At 41.9% G+C, this 19673-nt stretch overlaps 3 protein-coding genes and 1 long non-coding RNA gene across 9 annotated transcripts in view; all 4 read left to right on the top strand.

Annotated features, from left to right (window-relative positions):
- Positions 1–1861, top strand: part of flot1a (flotillin 1a) — a 7494-nt gene extending 5633 nt beyond the window's left edge. The window contains exon 13 of the mRNA XM_020618486.1: positions 1081–1861. Coding sequence (XP_020474142.1) covers positions 1081–1101 — 21 coding nt within the window. The 3' untranslated portion in view covers positions 1102–1861. The remainder of the gene's footprint in view (positions 1–1080) is intronic.
- Positions 1862–5219: 3358 nt separating this feature from the next.
- Positions 5220–15561, top strand: znf384a (zinc finger protein 384 a). 6 transcript variants are annotated; one of them, XM_020618482.1, is made up of 11 exons: positions 5221–5480; positions 7272–7339; positions 7857–8187; positions 8544–8666; positions 8959–9122; positions 9262–9338; positions 9543–9767; positions 11296–11463; positions 12016–12094; positions 12235–12393; positions 12997–15561. In XM_020618482.1, the coding sequence occupies exons 2-11, from the start codon at positions 7277–7279 to the stop codon at positions 13402–13404; spliced, it is 1797 nt and encodes a 598-aa protein (XP_020474138.1). In that variant the 5' UTR covers positions 5221–5480; positions 7272–7276; the 3' UTR covers positions 13405–15561. The 6 variants fall into 6 exon arrangements, with proteins under 6 accessions (XP_020474141.1, XP_020474138.1, XP_020474139.1 ...); XM_020618483.1 differs by lacking the exon at positions 5221–5480 and adding an exon at positions 5490–5806; XM_020618481.1 differs by lacking the exon at positions 5221–5480 and adding an exon at positions 5829–6316 and having other exon boundaries at positions 8547–8666.
- An 827-nt stretch (positions 15562–16388) lies between these two features.
- LOC109970752 (uncharacterized) lies at positions 16389–17450 on the top strand. The gene is made up of 3 exons (XR_002276451.1): positions 16389–16487; positions 16994–17086; positions 17360–17450. It is a non-coding gene; the product is annotated as an uncharacterized LOC109970752 (long non-coding RNA).
- Positions 17451–17713: 263 nt separating this feature from the next.
- The window catches only part of kifc1 (kinesin family member C1), a 5629-nt gene continuing 3669 nt past the window's right edge, over positions 17714–19673 (top strand). Inside the window, exons 1-6 of the mRNA XM_020618528.1 lie at positions 17714–17786; positions 18048–18125; positions 18404–18602; positions 18712–18856; positions 19055–19222; positions 19471–19584. Of these exons, the coding sequence (XP_020474184.1) occupies positions 18089–18125; positions 18404–18602; positions 18712–18856; positions 19055–19222; positions 19471–19584 (663 nt within the window). The 5' untranslated portion in view covers positions 17714–17786; positions 18048–18088. The remainder of the gene's footprint in view (positions 17787–18047; positions 18126–18403; positions 18603–18711; positions 18857–19054; positions 19223–19470; positions 19585–19673) is intronic.

The raw sequence follows: 19673 nt of genomic DNA, 5'->3' as shown, positions 1-19673 counted from the left end.
GAGGGGAGGGGAGGGGAAAGAAACTCAGAGCATCATGGGGCCCCCCAGCAGCCTAGGCCTATAGCAGCATAACTAAGGGAAGGCTCAGGGTCACCTGATCCAGCCCTAACTATAAGCTTTATCAAAAAGGAACGTCTTAAGTCTAATCTTAAAGGTAGAGAGGGTGTCCGCCTCCCGAACTGAGACTGGGAGTTGGTTCCATAGGAGAGGAGCTTGATAGCTAAAGGCTCTGCCTCCCATTCTACTTCTGTGGACTCTAGGAACCACAAGTAAACCTGCACTCTGAGAGCAAAGTGCTCTGTTAGGATGATAAGGCTCTATGAGGTCTTTAAGATACAATGGAGCCTTGTCATTAAGGGCTGACCACTATGGTTCCACTTTTTCCTCCCGGGCCCCGAACTGATGTTATTTTAATTTACTTATATTAATGACCCATTTCTAATTTTCTCCGTTCATTGCACCCCACCTGTCATGTCTTTATTCCCCACTAGTGGGGCGCGCCCCACACTTTGAGAACCATGGGTTTACACTGTCATTTAAACTTAAATTTGTTGTTCTTGTAGTAAATTGCGGGGTTTCCCACTGGTCTCTGCTCTGCTAACACACGTCATGAAGGACACTAGAATGAAAATCAAACATCCATAATCAGATATTGTGCCCCTCAGATAGCAGTAAAACTCCAAAACAAGCTGAAAGATGCACAGACCTGACATAGAGTTTATAGTGGATGGTATGTAAGCAAACAGTTGCCTACAATATCCTATTGGAGTCATGTTTCTAGCCACATGACGATGCAGGTCCAGTATCTACTCTCCTCTGAGCATTGTTTGGTCCGTCCACCAACTTCTGAGAAATGTTTCTTCATTGCACACTTGGTCAGTGAGAAGAGACGAGAGAAGCTGCCTTCTGTTGCTGAACCATGCTGTAAATGTACCATAAAACCAAAATGGTGAGCTACTGAGCTGCAGAGTTCTGTGGTTGTTCTCTGTGGGTTTGTTACTTCCAGGGATTTTTTTTTTTTATTTCAGCCATAATTTAAGAAATGATTCACTGAAAGTGAACTTTCCCTCCGTTCTGCAGGTGACCTCTCGTACAGGCTGAAGTGAATCAACCAATCCGGTGACCAGGCAGATCCACTGTCCCTCTGTCTCATCTGCTGCCTGGACTCCTTGCATGAGTCTACTAACATATCCTCTTCCTCCTCCCCCATGTCTGTCTCATATCACATCTGGCTGTGAGGTTTGTGTGTTTTTAAAACACTTTCAGTTTATACTGTATTTGTCACTGATGCCCAGCCCTGTCTAAAGTAAATGGCTACAGTTACAGATGTTATTGTCCATACTGTATGTGTCCTGGTGCCACAGTACAAACATAAAGCATGCATATTACAGTACTTTCCATGATTCCTTGATTCACATTGATGTGACCAGATTTTAACATGCAGCTGGAACTGTAGCCTCTGTGTTTCCCTGCACTTTTAAAATTTCACCAGACTTGGTCTTTACACTCTGCCCTTTCCTACCTTGTTCTCTTTTACAGTGTGTCACATTTTAAGTGTTTGCATCACATTAATAAGGAAGTCTAATTCTCTCTCCTCTGTCTGTGTTAACTTAAATGTCCTCCATAACTGCCTGTGTGCACTTTCTGCTAAACCTTAAGTGCATCTTAATATGAAAGTTTAATATAAACATACATTCAGAGCCTTCATTTACTACTGCTACTAGCATGACATTGTGTAACACTAGACTGAAACCACAGGCAGTCGTCAGTCATTTCCCATTGTGCTTCTTTAGGGAAATCATTTAGTCTTTGAAGTGGTCATCGATGGTTGTTCTCCATCCTCTGTGTCTGTTTATGTTTTCTAGTCTGAATCACTGTCAATATTTTTAAGATTTTATGAAGAGAATTTTTAGGACCCTTTGCTTAAGGCACACATACACTATCTACAGATGGGTGACAGATTAAAGGACAAATCAACAGTAAGTTGCGGGTCCACCAGGTGTAACCACAACAGCTTCACCTTGGCACTGAGTTTCCAAGTCTCTGACCTCCGCCCTCAACAGTGGGGTCGCAGGTCGAGACCAGCTGCAAAACTCACACATTTATGCCCAAACAGGAGCCTGAACCTGGATCTTCTAGTTCAGGTTCCTGTGAGGCTCTGGCACCCTTCAGTCCAGTAATCCCAGTCATACTCTTCACTGGATGTATACCTTCACTGGAGTGGTACTTTTTTGTTGTTATGGCCACTTATGTAGCAGCTCTCATTAAGGTGTGGCTTGTGGCATTAAAGCTAAATGTGATGTAAAGTATAACCTATTGTAGCGGCAGGAAAACTACTGTAGAATTGCTGTATATGATAAATGTATAGAAATGCTGAGCTGTGTATCATCGTTGTAATGAAAGTGTGGTGTGAAGCGATGTGGGCGAGGTGCTCAACAATCACATTACTAACTGCCAGATGATGTTAGCTTGTACTTCAGGGAAAGGGATGTTTAAGACAGGACTGGTCAGGAATGAGACAAATATTTTCTTCTTGCTGTATTGTGTACTTTACTTATTTGTTAACTTATTTCTTTTTAATGTCAAACAATCTTTTGTAAGGAAGTGAAAACCTCTTTGTATGTCAGGCATTTCTCATCTTAGAGTCATCACGTTGGTCACCCTGGTTTAATGAAGGATGTAGGAGCTCGCTCTGAGGTGGTGCTTCTAAAAGGTGTCCCAAATGGCCTTATACCATAACCCTATCACCCAGTCACCCTCTACCTCACTAATAACCGTTTCTTGTGTTTAGAAAATGAATTGTATGACTGGTTTTGTTTGACTGAGGTGGATGGTGGCAGGTATTTTAACAAGAATGGTCCTTTCTCTTTTCCTCCCATGATGCTCAGTTTGTCTGAAACATCTCTGCACTACTGATTAGGTACAGTCACGTATTGAAATTACTTTCTGATGGTGACTTTTTATTTATTTGATGAACACTACTGTTACTGCGTGCACTGATATCGATCAGTTAAACTGTCATTTATGTGTTTGGTCAGGACATTAGTTGTTCTGCTGCACTGTGGATTTACCAAAGTAGGAAGACATGATCTGTTGTTAGCTGTAGAGGAAATGTAAGTTATGTGGTTCTGTAATGATGCTCTGAAGTGGCACTACATGTGTATTTATATTTCATACAGTATCATTGTAGCGCTGTTGGCTTCACAACTCACCATTACCAACTGTACTAACTCTTACTAACGGCAGCCTGTATTTCATTATACATGTATTTAAGTTTTAGTGTTATTTCACTTCCTGCTGTAGTTTGCTGATGACGTTCTGCAGAAATGCAAGGTACCACTTTATTGCATTTTAATTACTGCCTGTGTACTTCAGGAGATTTGTTGTAAAGATGTTATTCTGCAGTTCTGTACACATTATACTTGACATTAAATTGCAATAGCAGACAAAACTTATCATTCACTGTTTCTGAAAGCAGAATAATTATATATTCTACAGTTTGCTTTCATATTTTCTGGTTACACATCTGCTTTGTGCATGTGTTTGTGTTGTATTTTTGCTCCAGTTTTTATTCTCATCTGTGAATACGTTGTGTTGCTTTTGAATTGTAGCTGCATAATGTTTTATGAGGACCCCATGAAGAACATAGTTCAGATACAAAGAGGGGTCCTAATAAACAATGCTGATTTACAGTTCAGGTGTCCTGTTCACATTAACACACCTGGGAGCAGCTGTTTAGTGCTGATGTACAGTGCCTTGCGAAAGTATTCGGCCCCCTTGAACTTTGCGACCTTTTGCCACATTTCAGGCTTCAAACATAAAGATATAAAACTGTAATTTTTTGTGAAGAATCAACAACAAGTGGGACACAATCATGAAGTGGAACGAAATTTATTGGATATTTCAAACTTTTTTAACAAATAAAAAACTGAAAAACTGGGCGTGCAAAATTATTCAGCCCCCTTAAGTTAATACTTTGTAGCGCCACCTTTTGCTCCGATTACAGCTGTAAGTCGCTTGGGGTATGTCTCTATCAGTTTTGCACATCGAGAGACTGAAATTTTTGCCCATGCCTCCTTGCAAAACAGCTCGAGCTCAGTGAGATTGGATGGAGAGCGTTTGTGAACAGCAGTTGTCAGTTCTTTCCACAGATTCTCGATTGGATTCAGGTCTGGACTTTGACTTGGCCATTCTAACACCTGGATATGTTTATTTGTGAGTTGATACTTTCTTTTCATCTCCATATATTTTTGTCCAGGGATTCCAACCAGCATCTATTACCACAGCTCTGCTTCCTCACCTTTAGCTTTTCTTTGTGACACATGCCATAATTTAGTTGATGACGACAGCTAAATACAGCTGTAAAATAATATTAATAAAGTGGATAATGTATACACTGCAGCAGAAATAGGCTGCCTGAGAACTGTGTTGTACTAAAGAATATAGCTGTAGAATCCAATTAAAGCATAAATTTCCCATAGAAATAATGATGACTAATTGATAATCATAGCGATGTACACATCTTCAGACAACGGCGGGATAATTAATACACCGGAAGTCACTGTAGGGACATTGGTAGCTTTGTCAAGTCAGCTACACATAGCCAAACGAGTACAGGAAATAGAGGATTTTGTCTTCATAATTAAAATATTAACCAAAAAGAAAGAAAGAGAGAGAAGTACCATAGTCTTTCTTTTAAGATCAAGGTCAAAGATTTTTATTGTCAATTCACAATATGTGCAGGACATACAGAAAAATCGAAATACTGTTTCTCTCTCACCTAATGTTGAATGCCCATACCATTTAAGAAACTAAAATAGAATAAAAGTAGAATAAATACAGAATAAACGGAATATGAAAACTGATTTGGTGAGGTGATGCATAATAGTTTTTAGTTCGCCTATTTCAGAGTTGTGTTGAATCTACAATTTCTGTCCAGGGGAATTTTTATGAAATATATAAAATATCAATTCGAGTTATTTTATGTGTTCTTTGATAGGTTATACTTCATTTATTCTGATTGTTTAGTTCTTTGTAGACTAATTTCACACTTTCCATGTGTAGCTCACCTGATTTCCGAATAAAAGTCTTAAGTTTAGTTTAGCGTTTGGAAATAGTAAAACTGATCACTGTCTAATGTTACCTATGGTTAGTACAGACGTATATGGTTCTTTACGAGAAACATATTTGGACATTATTAGGAGATAAACTGGGATTTACAGACGTATAATATGAAGTGTTACCTGACCACGCAATAGCTATTAATCAATGTGGATTTTAATTTGAAAGACGTGACCGGAAACCTCTTTCGTTACCTCTGTTTAATTTGTCGCTGCTGCGAAAAGCTGGAGGGAAAAAAAGGAAAAAACGAAGAAAAAAAGGCATATCTGAGGGGTTTGAGGGGCGGATTTGGACAAAGTTTCCCAACTGTCCCGACCCGAGGAAGCTCCGGGGGGGTTGACAGGGGATCGATCTCACCGGTAATTAACACAGGAGTTATTACTCGGTTGTTAATTAACTATTATTTTCAGTGTGTCTGAGAGCGCCGTCGTCCCAACCGCCGGAAGTCTGCTTGAAGCTGCGTCTCCTACAGAGGCAACAGCGTCAACGTTTTTTTTTTCTTTTTTTATGCGAGACTTTTTTCTGTTTTTTTATTTTCTCTGAGCGAGATGAGCAGGGAGTGAGGAATGGAGGCGTAGGGAGCGAGGATGTTTATGTTTACTAAGCGGCAAGCTAGTTAAGCATATGAATATACAGGCCCTGTAGCTAGAGCAAGCCAGCGAACAAAAGGAGAAAATTAATGGAGGCAAGTTCGCTAGCTCCCCTTGTCTTGTTGCGTTTACCAGCTAACACTAGCCATGTTTGTTTTTAACCCAGATGCCTCATTAAGCTCTTGGCAGCTGGTTTGGTGCAGTGTAACATCTAGGCTGAGGGCTGTGCAAGGGGAGCATTAAGTTAAACCATTTCTGATATATTTAAAATATTTCATCTATCACTGCTAACGTTAGCCCGCCGCTAGCAGTGCCACAGTTTTGGAGCCAGCTTGTGCCCCTCGTCAAAAATGGCTCTCATAGCACTGGAACACTGACTTAGTATTGCACTAATATCACCCCCTTTTTATTTCGCCAGATAGCTACAATCTATGTGATGAATTTTTCTGAAAAGCTTGCTCCATCATTATATAAAGGTCGTGCAGCTGCAGAGAGGAGAGGAGGCTCATGAAAAATAATGTAAAACATGTCCTGAGTTATGCATTGCCACTGTTCTTCATGAAATATAGATACAGTTTATTGTCGCTGCAGTTTACTTTTCATGGGTCAGTACTCCCCCAACAAGCATAACACAGTTGAGTTAATGCTCAGAGCTTTACTAACATGTAATTACATGCATGCCTTTGTCACATGAGCAATATAACTATGCATGACATTACCAACCTTCACATGCAACCACCTTAAAACTCGTTTTATAATTGATCTATAACAGCAGCAAAGTATGTGGGAATTAAAATGTAAATGCATGCCAACACAAAACAGTGAAGCTGAAACTTCCCTCTTTGTGTGACAAAAAAACATGTTATTTGTGTGTCAGTGGGAGATGGTCAGGAAACAGAAGGTCAGGGGTTTGTTGATGGAAAGACACACAATAGTCTTTTAAACAGTGAGTGTTGGGTTCAACAAACCCTGTGCACTCTTAGAAAGCATGTTATCACCACAGAGTGGACTAGCATCTAGTTTGGGAGAAGACACCAATGTGTTACTTATGGTGACTCACAACATTGGATTGTTTTCCAAAACCTGGCCCACTGACATTGCTGATAAACCAACCACTTTGTGTAGTTTGTTAATAGCAACACATACTGTGTAAGAGACTAGTGAGGAGGTGCATGGACTGTGTTTTCTGTCCTATCGCTTGTTTTGATATCCTTCCCTGGTATTATTGATGTCCAGTCTCATCCCTGGGATTGAACATCTTTGCCTGATTCCTTTCACATCCTCTTCTCTGTAAATCTGATCAAATGTTATTGCAAAACAGCTCTAATGGGATAAACACAAAAGCAACCCATCAGATTTGTAACAGCCATTGTACACTGTACATCCACATTGATCCTTAAAAGTGGCATGTTCAGTATGTTGACCAATGGAGAAGAGGATTCATGGAAAGGAATCAAACTAAGATGATTGAAACACAGCCATGCATTAAGACCATAGTGGGGAGGAGGAGGAGGAGGAGGAGGACAGGTGTTTTCTAAGTGTGTTGCTTTTTAATTACAGAAATAATGGACGATTCCCATTTCAACTCATCATACTTTTGGTCTCCCATCCCCACTGTACAAGGACAGGTAGAGACAACCTTATTGTTGGAATTGTCTTGAAATACACATGGTATAGTGGTTTGTGCTATGGCAAAAGATGGAAATGCTTTAAACATCACAGACAATGATTTGACCTAATAATGCTCACTTACTTGGTGAAGTTGGCTTAACCTCACATAGACGTGTGAATATGAGCTCTTGACAAGGCAGTGTTTGACTCAATGACATGATCACCCCTGTCCCTCTCTTCTCTCACCCCTTCAACCCCTCTTTGTTTCTTATATACTTTTTGCATCTCACTATGCCTTCATTCTCTCTTCTCTCCCATTGCCACCTTCTGCTCGTCTATGTCCTCCCCACATGGATCTTCATCACCTGTTCATGACTCTTTCATCCCCTACTGGCTTTTTCCTCATGCATTTCATCCTTCTTTACCCCGCTGTCCTCATGAAATCTCTCCCAACATTTCACCCTCACCCATCCCACACACCTTTCCTCTTCCTTCCTCTTAACATGACCCATCCCTCTACTCATCCCTGTCTAGATCGAGAACGCCATGTTCCTGAACAAGGCAAAAGAGCAGCTAGGTCCAGAAAAGGCCAGTGCTCCCTCCTTCCCTCATTCCTCTGCATCCTCCACCTCCACTCCCCACTACCCCACGGCTGTGCTTGCTATCCCTGGCTCAGTGGACGCAGGGGCTGGGGTACGGGTGGTCCCCAAACAGGAAGGAGGTGGGAGTACTGCAGGAGGAGGAGGCAGTGGCGGCGGAAGTGGCAACACGCCCTTAAGTGCGGTTGGGGGACACCTGCACCAGTCGCACACCTCCCAGAACGTCACCGTTGTGCCTGTTCCTTCAACGGGCATCATGACTGCAGGTGAATGGATGCTTTGTCATTATTACTTCGTCAGTCAAGGACCCCCCGTTTGCCATTTATTTGTTTGTTGGTATCACCTTAAGAGGAATGCATGAGAGTCAGGAACACTATAACTACGTAACTGCAACTGGTGGTAATTTAGATTTTGATCATCTTCTTTGTATGCGCATCATAACAAAACTGTTGTATTTGTGTTATGGATTTGACCCTAAAATTATTTCTGTGGCTTTAAACTGTGTCATTGTTGGAAAAAAATGTTTTCCATCACTGCACTTTTGACATGCGAAGAGAATTCATGTGGAATGTTTGTTTTGACCAACTGCACAGCCAGATGACAGCTTTCCTTTTCCTCTTAGCAGGGTTAGTGATCACCACCCCTCAAGGCACACTGGTCCCCACTGCCTCCACACAGTCATTTGTAGCTGGACCCCCCACTGCCACCACCATGATAGTGTCTGCAGTGCACCCCTCGAGTACAGGTAAAACAGGCACACTGCTTCATCACTGCAGTCATTTTAACATGTAAATGCAAACTGCTGTGACCTGATTAACAGTATTGTCAGGGTTTGGAGCAGGTGGGACTGAGCACTTAACTCCTGGGTGCCATGGCACAAAGTGACAGAAGAGAATTTGTTATTAGTTTGCTATAATAATTTCTCTGTATTCTTCATAAGCATTTTTTGTCCTGAGGTAAGATCCAAGGTGATGTGTACAGTCAGTCTTATTATCGTTAATAAATGCTGCCTCTTCAGTCTATTTTCTCGTTTCCAGACAAGAAGGATGACATTTCAGTCCCTCCTGCAGTTGTCATGCCAACACCATCAAAGCGAGGCAGGAAGAGCAAACAGGTGATGAACAGATTATCTGGAGTGGGCGGGGTCCTCCCTCCAGGAAGTGATGCATTAATATTGGCACACCTCGCTGCTGGTGGACAGGTGAGGGTCTCGTGTTTTTTTTCTTTTGCTGTTTGTTTGATGGACTGAGATTATAGCAGTAACTGATTTTTTTTACACAGCATGAATTGTCATTTCTTGTGCCTTTCGTCATAACCAATATGTTGTTATTGTGCTACAGCATCACACTGCTGACCCATATGACCTGTCGAATGATGAGGATGATCATACAAACAAAGATGGCCCCAAATCCTACAGGTAAGGGAGAGATGTTTAGATCAGAGAAACGCATTATTGTTTGAGGCATCACAAATGTATGTTAGATATTTAGAACAGGTCATCTGCCACTACAGACTCTATATGAGGAAGAATCTCTTTGTAAGTCCACATGTAACCCCACACTAAATCTCCTTGACCACTTTGTGTGCCATAATGGTTTTCTTCTCTCTCTCACTCACCAAGGTGTCGGATGTGTGCAGTGACATTCTTCAGCAAGTCAGACATGCAGATCCACGCTAAGTCCCACACCGAGGCCAAGCCCCACAAGTGCCCCCACTGTTCCAAGTCATTTGCCAACTCCAGCTACCTGTCCCAGCACATCCGCATCCACAGCGGGGCCAAGCCCTATACCTGCACCTATTGCCAGAAAACATTCAGACAGCTCAGCCACCTACAGCAGCACACACGGTACTGGGCTCACTGGTTTGTCAGGTCCTATGTGTGCTTGCTTGTGCATGTGTGTGGGCCTGTGCTCTTTTTGCACAGTCTAAGCTTCATCTTTGAAGGTGAAACACTTGTACCGCACTTCATGGTTGTTATTTTGAAGTATGTATAAATGCACATTAGCTCTTTTCTGGTAACTGATTAATTATCAGAACAGAAAGCCAGTTTCAACATTAAATTAACGATTGCTTTGATCAGTTATGAGCCAAAATCTTAAACAAGAGGCTGGGTGAGTATAAGCCACAGTGTTTGGTATAGTACCACTTACCACATGATATATACCTTCATGTACTGTAGCAGATGGTTGGTGTTAACTTTCTCATCCTACTGTTGATGCCACCACAAGCTTGGCTTGGTCCTGTATGCACATTGTCTTACCTTAGTTGGCCTTCGTTTTCCTTGGGTCATGAAGTTTGGTCACACAGATTGTTTGAACATTCACTCTGGGTTGAAGCACCTGCTGGAGACTGTTCACTGTCATTGGAGCTATTTATTATTCAACACATCCTCCTTTTCAGTTGAAGTTCATGTCAAGCAAAAAAAAAGCTGTAAAAATTGAAACAGGTTGCGACAATGGTTAAAATTTGATCATTAGATAATGAAGCTATTGTGAAACTCAGTGTTGTATTTAAACCCCACAACTGTGTGTACAGTAGCCTGGCGGCCTGTCCAGGGTGGACCCCATCTATTGCCCAATGTCAGCTAGGATTGGCTTCAGCCCCCCGTGACCCTATTCAGGAATAAGTGGTATAGATAATGGATGGATGGATGGATGGATGGAAGTGTGTACACCTGGTATACTAACTGTAAATCAATACATCCTCCTTGTCATCTGCACTTGTCTTTACTGCACTGAGTTATCCTGCATGTTTTGCACACCTTCATGATCCTGTCTCCAAAAGGGACAGAGCCACTAATCACACACTGAGAAGGCTTTTACTTCAGTGTCAGTACATGTTGTCACAACTCTGATAAATGTTTTCATTTTATGTTTGACCTTGTCATTCTTCATGTTTCCATTTCAGTTATTGCCATTGCACTGGGTTTTCTTTGGGGATTTCACACCATTAATTCTAAACAGGAAGCTGCACTCCAGTGGCTTGTCACTCGGCTTGAATGTACATTTAAGTTTGACTGCAGCAGAGCCAGACATGCACAGACGCACTCACACTCCACTCAAGGCAGGGCACACCAAATGGAGAGAGAGACTGCGAGAGAGAGAGAGAGAAAGAGAAAAGCGTGACTGTGCTTGCTGTATGTTTTTGTTCTGTGTTTTCACAACTCAGACACAGCACAAAGAGCACACTGTCAAACTTAATGATCTAGGATCAACGCGATTGATCCTAGATCCTGTTAACTTTAGCGCATGATTTGGTCTTCGATTCTTCGTGAATTTTGGTCATGCTGTAGCTTAAAAATCTCTCGCTGTTTCTCTCTCTGTTTCTCTCTCTCTCCACCCCCTCAACCCTCCAATCCTGGCTTCCCGTGTTAGAAACCACACTGAGGCCAAGCCCCACAAGTGCCCCCACTGCTCCAAGTCGTTTGCCAACTCCAGCTACCTGTCCCAGCACATCCGCATCCATACCGGGGCCAAGCCCTACACCTGCTCCTACTGCCAGAAAACATTCAGGCAGCTCAGTCACCTACAGCAGCACACACGGTACTGGGCTGGGCGGGTTTGAGTGGTCTTTATGTGTGCCTGTCTGGGAGCTAGTGTGTGGAGAGCTATGGCATTGTGTGTGTTTATAGCATCTTTCAGATTTGGGAAGCATGCTGTTTTGTTAATGGACTTTACATCAACAACCTGTTGGCCACAGCCCAGATCTGGTTTGTGCTAATTTCCTGCCTTGGATGGCTTAATATGTTAGATTGTACTGCCATATTTACCATTTCAAAGCTGTGGAACACAGCTTTGAAATGGTGGTCTAAGTGTACCTACGATGTATGTAGAGGTATAAATAAAACAGCTCATATCACAGAATAGTAAGTATAACCCATGTAGCAAAAGAACTGTTGAGGAAACTAAAATACAAGACAGCAAGCAAAGCTGCCAAGATCTTAATGCCATTGAAATACTCTTAATATGTTAATTTTGAATGATAGACATCTAAGGAGGAACAAGCACCCCAGGTTTGAATTAGCTGCGGTACATACAATGTTGCTTTGGGTAAGTGGTGTTTGTGGTAATGGTGTGTGTAACCGATGTTTGTAGGATTCACACTGGTGACAGACCGTACAAGTGTAACCACCCTGGCTGTGAAAAGGCTTTCACTCAGTTGTCCAACCTACAGGTACATTCATTCACAGGCTTGTGCCTTGCTCAAGTAAGACTTTGATTTTGTAAATGCCGAAATCGTTAATGTTTTGCCTTGTGCGCTGTTCCAGGATCAAATCCAATGTTCTTGTTTTCCCAACTCTCCTGTCTCCACAGTCTCACCGTCGGCAGCACAACAAAGACAAGCCGTACAAGTGCCATAACTGTAACCGTGGTTACACAGATGCTGCGAGCCTGGAGGTGCACCTGTCCACACACACCGTCAAACATGCCAAGCTGTTCTCCTGCGGCCTCTGTAACCGATCCTACACCTCGGTAGGTTCTCAGACATAGTCACAGGATGCACAGACATAAAGAGGGAGCGGATCAATAAATATAAGTTTAGCTTTGTGACTTCCAGGACTTTATGTTGAACAGGTTTTGATTTAATCAGTAGCTAGAGTTGTAGCTTGAATATTTTTAGAATTAAGGTATTTGATTACACAGATTTATTACTGACTTGTCTTGCATTCGCCCCTACTGACCTCACGTTCACATCATTTGTCAAGTTTGACTTTGATCAGCTGTAACCAAACATCACTCACTACCACTAATATTTTTATTTTAATGTACAAGCCCATTTTAGCACAGACGATGATCCTGTGTGGTCTATGCACTAATGCAGACTTTTTAAAAAATACATATTTAACATATATTAGACATTATTGGAATGTAACACATCACTAATGTTTACAGTAGGAACGTAGTCATTTTTCTTTAAGATAGATTTTGCAAAACCTTTCTTAGTCAGGCAGCTCACATGAGCCAGCTTTACTGAATGTGTGATTTGTCTGTATAGGTATGGAACCAGCAGATAACTTTGTTGTGTTTTTTCTTTCCCCTATTGTGTTTTCTCTCTCCATCTCTCCTCAACTTTAGGAGACATATTTAATGAAACACATGAGGAAACACAACCCTGACCCGCTAACAGTGGCAGCAACAGTAGCTGCTCAGCAGGCCCAGGGCCTTACACCAGGTGGAGGAGGGGGCAGGGGCCGAGGCCGTGGCCGAGGGAGAGGAGGAGGTGCAGGCAGAGCGGGGCAGCTCCAAAGCCAGAACAACCCTAACAGTACCAACCAGAACCCTAACCCTGGACCCCCAGGCAGCTACCAGCCACCTCAGCAGCCCACGGAAGCTGTGGTCCCGTGCCCGTTTGACCTGCACCAGTACAAGACAGTGGCAGCCCGTGAGATCCAGTACAAACCAGTCACTGTGGCGGGCCTGCCCGCGGGCCCCCACCTCACTGTCTCCACATCAGCTATACAGGTGGAGCACATGAACTCGTAGGCGGCGTCTTCCCACTGTATTTGATGAATTACTAATCGTGTCTGCAATGTAAACATGTCCATGTGAGCAAGTTATTCAACTGTGTTCAGTGTTCTAGTCTTCCTCAAACAACATGGCTGATCCCTTGGAAATTTTACCACTGTGCTGTCAAGATGCAAATAATATGGCGTATTTATACTTTACTAAATTTGAACATGCATTAAAACACTAGTGGGATCAGTTTAGATTCACTCTCCTGTGATTTTGACTGACATTAATTTGGAAGGGGTTGAAAAGGCCATGTTCAAAGATACAAGAGAAATTTAATTCACCCAAAGGCATTTGTTTCTTCATACTAAGAAGCTATAATGCTGAATGCACATTAAATTACTTGTTAGAAAACAGATATTTTACAGTATGCTTCTCGATTCCTGAGCCTACTTGTGCCAAGTATCTCTCAGTAGAAGTTCTGGTCTAGGACACGGATAGAGGCATTTTATTTTTCAGTTTGGATCCACATTCCTCCAAAGCCAATTTTCTCAAAAGCATCTTTAGTCTAATTTCACCTTTTCTCAGATATGAGTCAGTGTAAAACACTTAATACACTGATCCTGAACCAGCTGTGCTGCTCTGAGGATACTGGCAAATGTGGCTCACTGGTGTCCCTACTCTTTTTTATTGCATTTTTTGCAATAGGTGTCACTGGAGGATGAAGGTGTAAAATATCTGTAAAATGCTAAAAAAAAAATTACACTATTCTTTGCATATTTGTGATCTAAAGAATGGTGTAATGTTTGAACCCATTCAGATCACAGTCCGAACATTCTCCACTGTTTAGTTCAAGCCGAACAAGGGAGGGAAAGAAGACAAGGAATCAGTGACGGGACTAGAGATTCACAGTAGCAACTGAAACAGGACAGTTGTATTGATATGAATAAGGAGGAAGGACTAATTTGTTTTGAATGGGCTGGAATGACACTACCAAGGTGCCAGAGGCTGGAGGTTGAAGCCTGTGAAAAACACCACAAAGGAAGAGGAGCAGCAGGAGGATAAGAACATGGTGCACTGTGGGATTAGGCTACAGCCTGTGGTTGAAGCTCAAAGCGTTCATTTTACAACTCATGATGTCCTTATTTACACCCACCTCCCCTCAGACAGCGAGGAGCGCAGAGCCATGTCTGTGTCGGAGCCCAAAGTGTTGAACTGAAGAGAGAATGCACTAAAAGTGAGGAACCCAATGGAAATGAGAGAGAAGGGGGTGGTGGGGTGGAAGGGGTCATAAAGAAAGCACTTGATGAAGCTTGTACTTCACACCTATGTTTGTCATCATTGTACTTTTTTTTATATATCATATGTATGTATTTTTCTACCAACAGATGATCGTGTGAACAAGCTCAGAGAGAAAGCAAAGTGAGTGCATGAATGTGAAGGGCACAGAGAGAAGCGTCCTAACAGAGCATTTTGTCCCACTGTTTTATTACTGTTCAAAGCAAAAGGCAGTTTACTATCCTCTAATGAGTAAAGACAGCTAGTCATTGTCGCAGTGTTTGTTGGGGAAATAATTATTGTGTGATAAAAACGGCTGACAGGTACTGTTATCAAACTTTTTTAAGGAACATTTCATACATATTATTACTTTCATTATAAATGTATTGCAAATGTTATCCACATTATTATCAATCCAGGCATTATTGTATTGCAGTATGCTGTACATAAAATAGATAGAAGACTTTTTCATCTGTTACAGGGAAGTATGTCCTGTGTAAAGCATATGTGGAAACTACAGGAATTCAAATCAACAAGTACCAAATCACTGGCTGTGTCCCAGGTCACCTTTAGTGCTGATGCACCATGAACACTAGGCTCAGCACTGTCTGCAAAGAATGATCAGCTCTGGGCCTAGGAAGTCTGGAAAAGTTGGGTAAATTGGCCTGTTATTTGGCTTATTAGACAAGGATGTTGTGACACTGCAAAAGTGAACTTGTGCAATCAGAAAACCAGTTTTTAACACTGATCGCCTGTGAGAGGTCCTTCATGCACACTTGTACAAATGATCAGGGTGGGAAGCCATCTATACTTTAATGACTAACATGAAACGAGGTTGTGACTAAGGTGACCCAGGACACTGGTGGCATGTTTGTGCAGCTCTCTACCCAATTAAAATGTTCAAGCAGCCTGGATGACTGGCTGACTGTCTTCATGTATCCTCCTTGTATTTCATTGTCTTTTTACGAAAAATAACACATTGTCAATATTCTTGGTAGTGTTATTATTAATGCTTCTGATAATAATAGTTAATAACTGCCCTCTCATGCCAGACCATACAGTGTGTGGACAATTACACCTCTGGCTCATCTGAACAGATGGTTTCTTCCCTTGAGAATAAATTTCAAAAACAATGTATGACTGATGAAAGTAATAAGCCTCCTGTGATTTGGAAATTGCAAATTCTGGGTAGCTGAAAAAACTTAGAAAAAATCAACTGGACTAGATTTCTAGGTCGAAGACGTTTGACCTCTCATCCAAGAAGCTTCATCTGGTTTCAAACGTCTTCAACCTAGAAATCTAGTCCAGTTAATTTGTTCTAAGTTTTTTCAGCTTACTATGACCTGGATGACTGAGAATCTGAACAGACTAATTCTGGGTACTTGAACACTATGTGGTGCACTTTGACTCTGAGCACCTGAGAAAATCCAACTCAATTCAAATGTTAGTGTGAAGTCAGTTGTACTGTTGGGCAAGGTCTAAGTGAAAAATACAAAGCCTGGACAATGATGTAACAATGAAAGAGAATCGATTAAAATATGATTGATAAAATTATTAAACAAAAATAGTAAGGCAAAAAATGTGGTTCTTTAGCTCCTCACATATCATTTTGCTCTCATTGCAAAGGCAAACTATGCGAAATGTTTAAGCGCCGCCCAAGCGGGACTCTCCGTTCAACGCAACAAGCAAACAAAAATACGTAGGCGGGATTTCCCCTGGTTCAACCAATCGCGGGGGCTCAAAGAAAGCGCCACCACCAAGACGGTTCAAATTCAAATTCTAACAGTTGGCGATATAAGGAGATTGGGTCTGAGAGTTTTTTTTAAATCGTTGATTAAGTAAGTAGTCCCATAAATGAATGATTTCGTTATTCTCATTATTTAAAGTGATTCTGATTTTGTTCAGAAACGATACGACTCTTACGATGATACAAATACGGTTGATTTTAACGTAGTGTTAGCTGTTTATATGCTCAAGCTAACGGCAGTAAATGATAACTTAGCTAGCTAATTAACGTTAACGTTGTTTATCTTGTTTGGCTTTACATGGCTTACTGCGGCGTTAATGTAGTCTAGGTTATCCACTATTCGATACATGTTTAGTTGCGAAAAGGTTACCGGAAGATGGTCTCTGACATTATCAGCTGCACAATAACACACTGTTAATGTCTCCCAAGTGGACACTTGCATGTGTATGTCTTTTCTTAATTTATATAACATAACCCTAACCTAGACTGGGACTGACTATGCTCCTGTGCCAGATAAATGTTGTGAGATGCTGTTTTATTTATTATTTTCTTGTGGTGACACTTTTTGACCGTGATTTATCTTTTAAACCTCAACAGATAATGTCTCGCTTGCCAGTCATGTCAAACAAGAGGGTCTTTGCTCGCAGCAGTTCAGATGTTGGCCAAGACTTGGAGACTGAGCCGGCTCAGGTTGGTACCAGGAATGAGCTACAGCTGTAATTTCATCTCTGTTCATTTTCTGCTACTTATATTCTGCTGCTATACACGAACTGTACATGTGCTATTGTCAGGCATTCTACCTGTAATATTTCACACTTAAATAATAATTACATTACATTCCCAATAATAATGAGTAATTGGTGTGCAAGAATTAGAAAAATTGCAAGAAAAATAATTGCTATTGCCCAGAAAAATGTAATCACTGCTCGTGCTTTATGCTGGTGGTGTTTTTGTGTTTTACAGAAGAAAAAGCGTAATGATGCAGAAGCAGTCAGACCGCAGGCTGCAGCCACTGTGGTGGTTAGCAAGCGGCCTCCTGTTCCAGCGTCCAGCGCACCAGCAAATTTCCCTGACTCACATCTTTTCTTGTCTTACCCCTGACTACATGAGATGCAAGGAAAATGTCAGGGGAGAAACTAATCCTTCATGTAAAGTGTCCAGTCACCAAGTGATTTCTGCTAAAGGGGGGCATGTCGGTCCACAAGAGACTTACGCAAAGGATGCTCTCATTTATCCTCGCTCATGTTAAGGCAGCCTATCTTTTATTTTGAGTTTCCTCTTTCCTATTATTTTGTCTGACTTGGGCAAAATCTCTGTTTCATTTTGCCTTACACAGCCAAATCAGTGAGAGGTACCAGAGCTGCCACTGTGGCTGCAGGCCCCTCCAGAGGTAAGATATCCTGTCAGCTGGATGACAGAGGACAGTGCATAAGCTTGTATTTTATTTCTATATACATGCTATTTATTTTAAATCCCAGATTAGGCTCTTTCTCCATTAAACAGACATTAGTTCACAAATTGTATACCGGTAACAAAAATGCAGAAATTCTTTGGGTTCATTATAAGGACAAGATTTTATTTTATTTTTTTCCAAAGTTAACAGATCTGGTATAAATGGACATCTATTCGTTTTTCTGCATGTTTCCACCAGGTGTCCTGAAATCATCTTCAGCTGCAGCAAATGGAGGCAACATGAGACAACCTGTTGCATCCACTGCTGCAAAAGCAGGTGAGATCAGTTTAGCATCTGTCTTTGCCTGGAGAATAAGATGTTGTCTCAGTGCACGGTCTTGAATAGGCCTTTTTCTTACGGCAGATAGTTTGACTTGCCATGACAGAGACAGTTAGTCAGCATGAACAATAGCAGAATCCTGAAACTGACACAGCTAAATGGAATTAAGCCTTAACTGCTGTGACACATCTCTTCTGTAAAAAAAACAAACAAACCGAGGACCACTCTGGGTCTTATGGAACAGTCACACCTGTTGGTGATGCCATTGTGTACAGGTGGGGCCAGGCCCCCCCGACGGGATCCCTGGGACCTTAGGGGCAAGGTCAGTGACATGGAGGACAAGCTCCGCAACTACCAGACCAAGTACAAATCTACGAACCAGGAAAATGAACTTCTGAGAGACTCGGTAGCCCTGAGCCAAGCAAGGGTGGCTGAAATGCAGATGGAGCTCGAGAGTCAGAAGAAGCAGATCCGGTGAAAGAACCATTTTATTTGGAAAATGAAACACTTCACTGTCATTATATTGTTGCTAATTTGTCTGTTTGGTGTGTATTAAATGTCCTTTCTCTTCACTGATTTTTAGCGAGTATCGGGGAGAGCTTCAGGTCCTCGCTGGGGTTCGTGAAGAGCTTGAGAAAGTCTCCAGTGAACTCTCCAACTTACAATCCAAATATAAAGTCATGGAGACTCTCACAAATGCTCAAGAGACAGAGCTGCAAACTTTGAGGGTAAAAGTCTGCTGCAGTTCAGCTAATGCTGTGTATTGTGGCTATGTGGTATTATGACATAAATATGCCATTTGGCAGACCTGAGTCGGTGTCCTGGCTAATGGAGCTAACGGCATACTTAACCTGTGAATTAGTACAGTATGGATGTTTATTGCATGTCCATGTTGTTGGTTTTTTTGTTTTTTCTGTCCTCTCCAGATGAAGGTTTCGATGCAGGAGTCCACTCTGGCCCACCTGCATGTATCTCTCAGGGAGAAAGAAGAACAGATCTGCTCCCTCCAAGCGACTGTGGTCCAGCAGAAGGATGAGCTTCATGCCGGAGAGATGGAACGTCGGCAACTCCACAACACCATCCAGGAGCTCAAGGCAAGTTCCCGTGTTGAGGGAAGCACCCAGCATAGCCCAGTGGCAGCACCATGAAAGGGATTTGAACTGATCTGTAAGCTTGGTTAACTGCTGCATAGTTACTCTGTTAGGATTGTAACAATTTTTGGATTTTTTTTCTCCCTTTTATTTTTGTGCTTATTAGCAATGGAAAAACTAAATCCTTGTGTTTTTGCAACAAGCACATTGTACTCTGCTTAGTGATATTTGTTTTCTATGCATTTTTGCAGGGCAATATTAGAGTTTTTTGCAGAGTGCGCCCACTTGCGGATGGAGGCCTGAGTAAGCACATCCAGCTCCCACCGGCTGACAATAAATCAATAACACTGGCTAAAATGGAGGAGGTGAGAATGTTTGTTGTTAAGGAAACTTTTTTGTTTTTCTGCAGGCCACAGTAGGAAGTGTCTGGCGTTTCTGTGGTGTTTTAATTTTT

The sequence above is a fragment of the Monopterus albus genome, unplaced genomic scaffold (genome assembly GCF_001952655.1).
Source record: "Monopterus albus unplaced genomic scaffold, M_albus_1.0 scaffold206.1, whole genome shotgun sequence".
Classification (NCBI taxonomy): Eukaryota; Metazoa; Chordata; class Actinopteri; order Synbranchiformes; family Synbranchidae; genus Monopterus; species Monopterus albus.
The sequence above is the reverse complement of the archived record's forward strand: the minus strand, read 5'-3'. Positions and strand labels throughout refer to the sequence as shown.

Bases quoted from the DNA above. Each gene is read 5' to 3' on its own strand.
- znf384a (XM_020618480.1), top strand. The intron at 8,667-8,958 runs GTAAAACAGGCA...TCTCGTTTCCAG, and splicing joins AGTGCACCCCTCGAGTACAG to ACAAGAAGGATGACATTTCA. The intron at 12,394-12,996 runs GTAGGTTCTCAG...CCTCAACTTTAG, and splicing joins GTAACCGATCCTACACCTCG to GAGACATATTTAATGAAACA.